Genomic DNA, 9,237 nt, shown 5'->3' with positions numbered 1-9,237 from the left:
TGTTAATCAAAACTGACTTTTTCATACTACATGGTAAGCAAACATAAGAAAAGTGTGATTTTCCAACCTTGATTAATGCTTTAACTTTTATGGTGAAATCTATCATATTTGGAATGCATGCAAAGTTTTATTGGACATCTAAAAACTAATCACGGTGTAAACATCTGTGAATTCACCACCTAGATTCATAAATGGGCTTTGGGTAGCTGTAAGAGTCTCCTGACATGATCCTCCCAGAACTCACCACTGTCTTGTCTCATCGATGACCACTGTTTGCTTCTTTGCTTAATCTTCATACCTTTACCTTTATGTTTTTGTTTTTGTTGTTGTTGTTGTTTTTACTAAGCAGTGTTCTGCTTTGTTCTACTTCTTTGGGACGTTCAATAAATAAATATTAATGGAATTACACTGAAAAGGCTTTCCTATGGTTCTTTGCCATAGTGTGTTTTGTACATGCTACTATCTGAAAGCTGCATTCATTAAATTCTTCCATTCCAGTGCTTATGGGGTTTGGGTTTTTCAAGTTTGTTTTTCTGCTTTTGCGAAAAGTGCCACTCCTATGAGTCTTGTTTCAGTGTCCAAGGTCAGATGTGTAGTACATTTGCCCACATATTGGAGGAAAATCTCTAGATTGTAGATCATGGCCAAGTTCAAATTTATGAGACAATTCCAATGAAGTGTACCAATTGATTCTCCAGACATGTGTGCATGACTGCTTATGTGTTCCATGTGACCGTCAACACCTGAGATTATCTAATTTAGTAATTTTGCCCTTCTTGGTTTGAAATAGGATCTGTTTGAGATTTTATTTTTCTATTTGCTCATTACCAATGAGGTTGACTCTTTTTTCATATGTGGTCTTACATCTTTTGTGATACATGTTTTAGTCATTTTCCTATTTTTTATTCATTTGTTTGACCATTCATTTTTATTCTGCACACATATTTTTATATTTGTATGTGTTGCAAATATCTTTATCTCAAATTGTCGTTTACCTTTTTGATTTCTTAATTTTATTTTTTTAAGATTTATTTATTTATTTGAGGGGTGCCTGGGTGGCTAAGTCAGTTAAGAATCTGACTCTTGGTTTTGGCTGGGGTCATGATTGCGGGGTCCTGGGATTGAGCCCAATGTCAGGCTCCCTGCCTAGTGGGGAGTCTGCTTCTCCTTCTGCCTCTTCCCCTGCTTGTGCTCTCTCTCTCTCTCAAATAAATGAGTGAAATCTTTAAAGATTTATTTATTTATTTGAGAGAGAGAGAGTGGAGGTAGGGTCAGAGGGAGAGAGAGAGAATCTCAAGCACACTCCCCGCTGACCACAGAGCCCGACCCTGGCTCCATCTCACAACCCTGAGATCATGACCTGTGCTGAAACCAAGAGTTGGGCGCTTAACCAACTGCACCACCCAGGTCCCCCTGTCTTTCACATTTAAATATAGAATAAAGTGGTTATTGTTTGTGGATTAGATGGGAATACAGTGCATTTTTCTCAGTTGGATACCAATTTCTCCCTGCCCCATATATTACCGTGTACATCATTTCTGCCACTGCTCTGTGATGCTTGTTCTGTTATCAAATTTCCATTACATGGGAGTCTCTTTAGGAGTCTTTTCCTTTCCATTAATCTATTTGTTTATCCCTATACTAATAATATATTGCTCAGATTACTGTGGTTTCAAATTCCTTGATGTATTTGAAGAGCCCCCCTACTTTGTTCTTAAAATTTTTTTGTCTTTTTTGGACATTTGTTCTTTCTCTTAGGTTTGGAGAAGTTGTTTTTGTGAAGTCCTGGAAAATCAGGTCTGAGGATTTACTGGGATTTTATAAAGACTACAGGTTTCTTTTTGGGGAGCTGACATCTTGGTGACACTGAGTTCTTTCTAAGAACATGTCACATCTTTCTATTTATTTAATTCTACTTTGATATTATCCAATAAAGTTGAGGTTTTGGTCCATTAGAATCTTTTTATACCCTTCATTAGAATTCTTTATTATGTGTTAGCTTTTTTAAAAAAAAGCTTTATTGAGATATAATTTACATACTGTACAATTCACGAGTTTAAAGTGTACAATTCAGTGCTTTCTGTTTATTCACAGATATACGCAACCATCACCAGAGTCAACTTTAGTTCATTTTCATCACCTCGAAAGAAACCTCATACCCTTTATCTATCACCCTCCATCCTGCTTCCAGCCATAAATAACCACTAATGTACTTTTTGCCTCTTGAGAATTTCTTATTCTGGACATTTCATGAGAATGGAGTAACATACTTTGTAATTCTTTCTCCTACAAGTTCAAATCTATGGTTGAGTCCCTCTAGGGACTTTTTTCAGTTATTGTGCTTTTTGACTCCAGAATTTTCACTTGGTTCATTAGGATAATTTCTCTTTATTGACATTATTTGGTGCATCATTGTCATCATATATTACTTTACATCTTTAATCATGATTTCCTTTAGTTCTTTGAACATATTTATAATAGTTACTTTGAAGCCTTCTTCTGTTAAATCCAATATCTATTTGCTCTCATCAGTTTCTGTTGCCTGCTTATTTTTCTGCTGTAAGGATCACAATGTCCTTTTTTTTTTCATGCCTTGTAATTTTTTGTTGGAAACTGGACACTATAGGTAATATATTTTAGCAACTTTGGGTACTAGCCCCTATCCTCTGGGGCCTGTGACTGTTGTTTATGTCTGCTTGGTGACTGGCCGGATTATTTTAGTCAAAGCTATTACTCTCCTCCCAACCCCTTCAGTGCTCTTAAGCTCCACTAATGGTCCGCTGACTGCTTTATTGTTTTGAACCTGCCGTGGTGCATACATTGCTCTATAGAATAATCCAGTCAAATTTGGACTCCTTTGAAGGAATAGTTTCACAGGTCAATGTTCGTTAGTTGTTCAGACCCTTGGAGGTTTCCTCCCACCCTCCTCTTTCCGTGTTTCTCCCCTGCAAACAAGGTGGGCTACAGTTTTGCCTGTACCCTGAATCTCTTCCTTGTTGCCTTTCACTACAACTTGCACTGTTTTTGAGAGCACCCTTAGGCTTAAGATTCTCCATCTTCTGTTGTAAATGAAGTCAGTTCTTTGACAAAAGGCCAGGACCTATCTCTTTTACAGCCTGCTTTTCCTCCTTGTCAAAATCTTTGAGCCAGGGAACTGCAGTGAGCTGGGGACAATGGTACACTTCTTTCTGAGTGACACCCCACTTTAAGAGCTGAGCATTAAGTGGAGGAAGGGCAGTTGCCTGATGTCTTCTCAGCTTGCCTCTCTTGGATGTGGAACCTCTGCCTTATGAGGCATAACAAGAGCAGCCAGGTCCCCAGTATTCTCATCAGCCCTGTACCCGCTGTAGATCCCACATTCCACAAGTGGGGGCTGGTGTTAGTAGAGAGCCCTCACCTGTCAATTGCTCTTGCTTGGAGCTTAAACTCAGTAACAACTAACTGGGGCAGGATGAGAAATGCTGACATCCTCCTCTGGCTAGGAGCTGTGGGGATAGGGAGCCCGTGGCTGCAGTCTGAAAAAGAAGTCTAGGGAGAGAGAGTAGTCTTGGTTCAAATACCAGACTGTTAACTTTTCTTACTGAATTCTCATAGAGTTTCTTGAATACCTGGTTCCTCAGCTGTATGCCCTGAGGACTATTTCCAGAGGCTTGAAATGATGGTTTTAAAAGTAATTTCAGGGCATCTGGGTGGCTCAGTTGGTTGGGCGACTGCCTTCGGCTCAGGTCATGATCCTGGAGCCCTGGGATCAAGTCCCACATCGGGCTTCCTGCTGAGCAGGGAATCTGCTTCTCCCTCTGACCCTGCCCCCTCCCATGCTCTCATTCTCTCTCTCAAATAAATAAATAAATAAATAAATAAATAAATAAATAAAATCTTTTTTAAAAAAGTAATTTCACCAGTTTCACTGGGGAGCAGGTCCACAGGGTACCTCATATTGCCATACAGTTGTGTTCACTTTTTAATGTGAGTTTTCCAACTTAGTGTTGTTATTAAATGGAAAGGTAATGAGTTTTATTTTCATCTTGTGTTTTTATTTTAGAATCTTGCTAAATCTTTTTGGTTCTTTTTGTTCTGTTTTGGTCCTATGCATATGCTTGTTAGTGCTAAGGATAACAATGATCTTTCTATTATTTTGTAATTCTGCATATTTGTTTATTTTGGGGTGGCACTGGATTGGATCTCTAGTACAGTGTTGACTAGGAGTGAGGCAATGGGAACCTAGTTTTGTACTTTTTTTGATAGAAAATAATGAACTTCACTCCATTTGTATGTTCCTTTTTGAATAATCTTTTTTTAACTATTCCCTTTATTGGGCTATGCATCTTACCATTGATTCCCCTACAGTATGAGTTTTTTTCATGTTTTCTATATTGCTTTCTATGATTCTTAAGATGATTTCAGGTAAATTGTATTAGTTGATTATAGAGTTTCATTGTAAAGTATAACATACATGCAGGAAAGTACATAAGACATATTGAACAGTCCATGGAAATCATAAAAAATAAACAGCTATGAAAGAAAATCCAGCCCTAGATCTAGAACAGTTCTTGACATTAGACACTCCACTGGAAGTGATTCCCTCCTCTCCAGATGTAACCAGTATCTTGAATCCTGTGATGGTACTATCCATGCTTTTATCGCCTGTGTATGCATCATTAAATAAAGACACTCTAACTTTGGATGTTTTATAATGCATGTAAATGGAACCACAGTGTATATGCTACCTTATGTCAGACTTCTTTTAAAGTTATTTCATGGTCTTCTATGGAGTAATAATAAACCTTTACTGCTCTCTTGTATTCACTTGTAAGGATATGCAATTATTATTTATTAACTCTATTACTAGTGGTGATTTGGGTGTGTTCAGATTTTTGCCATTATGACCAGTGCTCCTAAAAACATTATTATACATGTATTTACTTGGATGTCTTATTCTTATTCCCATCTTGGTATACTCTATGGTGAATTTCTCTTTCTCTCCCCAAGAACTTAATCCACATAAGGCCTTCTACATTTCAGTTGATGGAAACTCCATTATTCCAGTTTCTATGGTGAGAAGTGATCAGTCATTAAATCTCCTCATTCTGTCTTGCCCCAACTTCAGTCCATCAGGAATCTGTAGCTCTTATCTATGCTTTCCCTGCACATTCCACTGTGAGCACCCAGGTTGACCCACCTTCTTCTCACCTGGTTATGGCTTTCTTTTCTTTTCTTTTTTTTTTTAAATGATTTTATTTATTTATTTGACAGAGAGAGACACAGTGAGAGAGGGAACACCAGCAGGGGGAGTGGGAGAGGGAGAAGCAGGCATCCCGTGGAGCAGGGAGCCCGATGTGGGGCTCGATCCCAGGACCCTGAGATCATGACCTGAGCCGAAGGCAGACGCTTAACGACTGAGCCACCCAGGCACCCAATGGCTTTATTTTCCTATCAGGTGTTCTCGTCTCTACATCCATCCCCTGCAGTCTAGTCTCAGCACAAGTGATGGGTCATTAAAGCTATCAGAGGACATCACTCCTCTGTGCAAAAGCCTGAAGTAGTTCTGCATTTCTCACAGAGTCAGATCTGACTAGTTCCCCACAAGATGATATGCTCCACCTCCCATCACTCTCCACCATCCTTGACTGTTATTCCCCATCTCAATTTGCTCCAGTCTCTGGCAGTGTGTCTTAGCCCATTCAGGCTGCTATAATAAAATACCAAAAAGGGGCGCCTGGGTGGTTCAGTTGGTTAAAATACCAAAGAGTGGCCTATAAACAACAGAAATTTATTTCTCACAGGTACAGAGGCTGGGAAGTCCAAGATCAAGGCAACAGCATGCCTTGGATGGAATGAGCTGTTTTGGCATCTTATAACCTCAGTGTGTATGTGTGTGTACTCAAAATTAATGCACACCAACACCAAGGTTTATGAATGTGGATATTATGGAAAGGTCTAAGTTCTCATGTCTTCTTCCCGCCTTCTGAATTCTCATGTCTTCCTCTTTCCTCATCTTTCTCAATAGTGCTTCTGTCTCAAATTAAGGGGACATAAAGTAAGAAAGAGTAGCAACTGATTCTGTGATAAATAATATATGTAAATAATACACATATGAGTTAAAATTAGCATTTCTCCAGAAAAATGTCTTCCGGCACCCAGTTGGATTTGTGTATTTCGAATGGAGTACATCAAGACAAAGGGTCAGTTGGCCCACATTGTGAGTTGGGTTTCTACCTTGGGCCTCTCACTGTTGGTGAGAGGAAATGAAGGAAAAGCTCCTTCAGTGTGTTTTTATTTATCAGAATCTCATCAAGATTTGAACTTGTGGTTTATGCAGTGCTGAGAGATGTGGTAGGCAATAAGCAAAGAGATGAAATCATTTTTGTCATAAGGAATTGATACTCATAAAACAGCAGTATTTGTTTCATTTATATAGCATTTCTCTAATTTCTCCAAGTGTTTTGGACCATTCTAGATTCTGTGAAAAGGCAGGGATCACACAGGAAGGGCCACAGTAAAAATGGAGAGAGAGATAAGTTCAATGTGTTAATGTGTTAAGACTATGATACAGAGGGAGCCTGGGTGGTTCAGGTTGGTTAAGTGTCTGCCTTTGGCTCAGGTCATGATCTCGGGGTCCTGGGATCAAGCCCCCACATCAGGCTCCTTGCTCAGGAGGGAGTCTGCTTCTCCCTCTCCCTTTGCCGCTCCCCCCTGCTTGTGCTTTCTCTCGTGCGCACACTCTCTCAAATAATAAATAAAATCTTTAAAAAAAGACAATGATACAGAAAATGAGTGTGGACATAGATTAGATGTGAAGAGACCAAAGAATCTTGTTTGAACTTCCTGTGAATTTGAGTCCACTTTCCCTGTGTTGTCAGTGTTGCCCACTCTCCTACAATGATGTGGTTTGTTTTAGGACTCAGTGGTCTTCGAGGATGTGGTTGTGGACTTCACCCAAGAGGAGTGGGCCCTGCTGAATCCTGCTCAGAGGAAGCTCTACAAAGATGTGATGCTGGAAACCTTCAGGAACCTGGTCTCAGTAGGTAAGGAGGCAGCAATCCTTCACTTAGTTATTTAGAGAGTAAGTATTTCTTATTCATTAAGCCTACTTCAAGATTTGGAATAAGAAGGAAAACACACTGATAAATAAAACAGGCATGATCACAGCTGTCATGGATCTAGAATCTAACAGTTTCTCTGTGACAGTAAAAGTCCAAATATTAACCTGTGTTTTTCTTTCTGTCTTCTTTAAAATACTTAGGGTCCTTCAGTGTCATCAGTCTGGGTATATATTCATGTGTCACTTTGTGGACATGGAGAAGTTTGTTGTTTGAAATCTTGTGGTTTTTCTGTTCATATTAAATCGCCTCCAGGGGCAACTGGGCAGCTCAGTTGGTTAAGTGTCTGCCTTTGTCTCAGGTCATGATACAGTCCTGGGATCAAGCCCCTGCACTGGGCTCCCTGATCCACAAGGGGCCTGCTTCTCCCTCTCCCTCTGCCTGCTGCTCCCCCTGCTTGTGCACGTGTGCACTCTCTCTCTGTCAAATAAATAAATAAAATCTTAAAAAAAAAATCGCCTCCATTTTGACCTCTTGTGCCTCTTAATAATGAAGTTTTGAAACAGCTAAACTGTAGTTCTTTGCTCACAGGTGCCTTCCTTATAAGATTTATTCACTGTTCTGTTTTAGATGATGAGACTCAACTTAAAACCAATGGGTCCATTTCTCAGCAGGATATTTTTGGAGAAAAATTATCTAATGAACAGAAAATAGCAATGTTCACAAAAAATGATTTCTGGACCTCCCTTTTTCAAGAAAATTGGGAAGACCAGTGCATTGAAGATAAGCACAACAATGAGTGGAGACATTTGAGGTGAGTTGCACTTAGGAGAAAACACAATATTCCAGTAGAGAATCTTACTATTTCATGAAATTAAAAAACAAAAACAAAAAACTGATAAACCTTGTTCCAGAATTTGTTTATTCACAGATCATTTCCTCCTTTTTTTCCTTCATGTGACTCAGACATTGAGCATTTGAAAGATAGTTCAGTGGGAAACAATGATCAGGGAACCCTGTATGAGAAACGCTGTTGTAGTAATGGGCTATGCTTTAAGCCCATTCCCAAAGCAGCTAGTTTATTACATTTTGAAATAATTCAAACAGGACAGAAAAGCTACATTTATGGGGCACCTGGGTGGCTCAGTTGGTTAAGCATCTGCCTTCAGCTCAGATCATAATCCCGGGGTCCTGGGACCAAGCCTCACATCAGGCTCCCTGCTCAGCGGGGAGTCTGCTTCTCCTTCTCTCTCTGCCCCTCCCCACTATGGTACTCTCTCTCTCTCTCTCTCAAATAAATCAATAAAATCTTTAGAAAAAGAAAGCCTACATTTATACAGAAAATGGTAGAAATATAATCCTAGCACTCATTAACAAATATTAATAAATTATGAATATACAAACCATTAATATTGTGCTCCCCCCGCTTTTTTTTTGCAGAAGTCATATAGTGGAGAGACTCTGTGAAAGTAGCAAAGGTAATACATGTGGAGAAACTGTCAGCCGTATTCCAAATATTAAGTTGTATAAGAAAACTCCTAGTGGAGTAAAACTGTATGAATGCAGTCAGTGTGGAAAAGTCTTCAGGCATCGTTCATCCCTTAAGAGGCACAAAAGGAGTCACACTGGACGCAAACTATATCAGTGTGAGGAATGTGGGAAAGCCTTCAGTTGTTCTTCATACCTAAGGAATCATGTGAAAACTCACAGTGGAGAGAAACCCTATGCATGTAAACTTTGTGGGAAAACATTTATTCGTTCCCATTCCCTCACTGGACATATAAGGAGTCACACTGGAGAGAAACCCTATGAGTGTAAGCAATGTGGGAAAGCCTTCAGTTGTCCTAAATCCTTTCGAGTACATGTGATGATGCATAATGGTGGGAAACCCTATGAATGTAAGCAGTGTGGAAAAGGCTTTAGCTGTCCCAAATCCTTTCGAGTACATATGATAATGCACACTGGAGAGAAACCTTATGAATGTAAGCAGTGTGGGAAAGCCTACTGTTGGCTCACATCCTTTCAGAGACATGTGAGAATTCACAATGGAGAAAAACCCTATAAATGTGAAAAATGTGGGAAAGCATTTGGTTGGCCCTCATCCTTACATAAACATGTCAGAATGCACACTGAAGAGAAACCCATAAATGCAAGCAATGTGGGAAAACTTTCAGTTGGCCCTCATGCTTCCAAAAAT

General features: G+C 39.5%; 1 protein-coding gene across 1 annotated transcript in view; it reads left to right on the top strand.

The window, feature by feature from the left end:
• Nucleotides 1-6,160: 6,160 nt before the first annotated feature.
• Nucleotides 6,161-9,237, top strand: part of LOC110594079 (zinc finger protein 556) — a 9,748-nt gene continuing 6,671 nt past the window's right edge. Inside the window, 5 exon segments of the mRNA XM_044913141.1 lie at nt 6,161-6,199; nt 6,899-7,025; nt 7,671-7,854; nt 8,481-9,181; nt 9,184-9,237. The exon segment at nt 9,184-9,237 is cut by the window's right edge and continues 58 nt beyond it. Coding sequence (XP_044769076.1) covers nt 6,161-6,199; nt 6,899-7,025; nt 7,671-7,854; nt 8,481-9,181; nt 9,184-9,237 — 1,105 coding nt within the window.

Source organism: Neomonachus schauinslandi, chromosome 1, assembly GCF_002201575.2.
Source record: "Neomonachus schauinslandi chromosome 1, ASM220157v2, whole genome shotgun sequence".
Classification (NCBI taxonomy): domain Eukaryota; kingdom Metazoa; phylum Chordata; class Mammalia; order Carnivora; family Phocidae; genus Neomonachus; species Neomonachus schauinslandi.
Note: the sequence above shows the minus strand (reverse complement) of the source record. Positions and strands in the feature narration are given on the sequence as shown.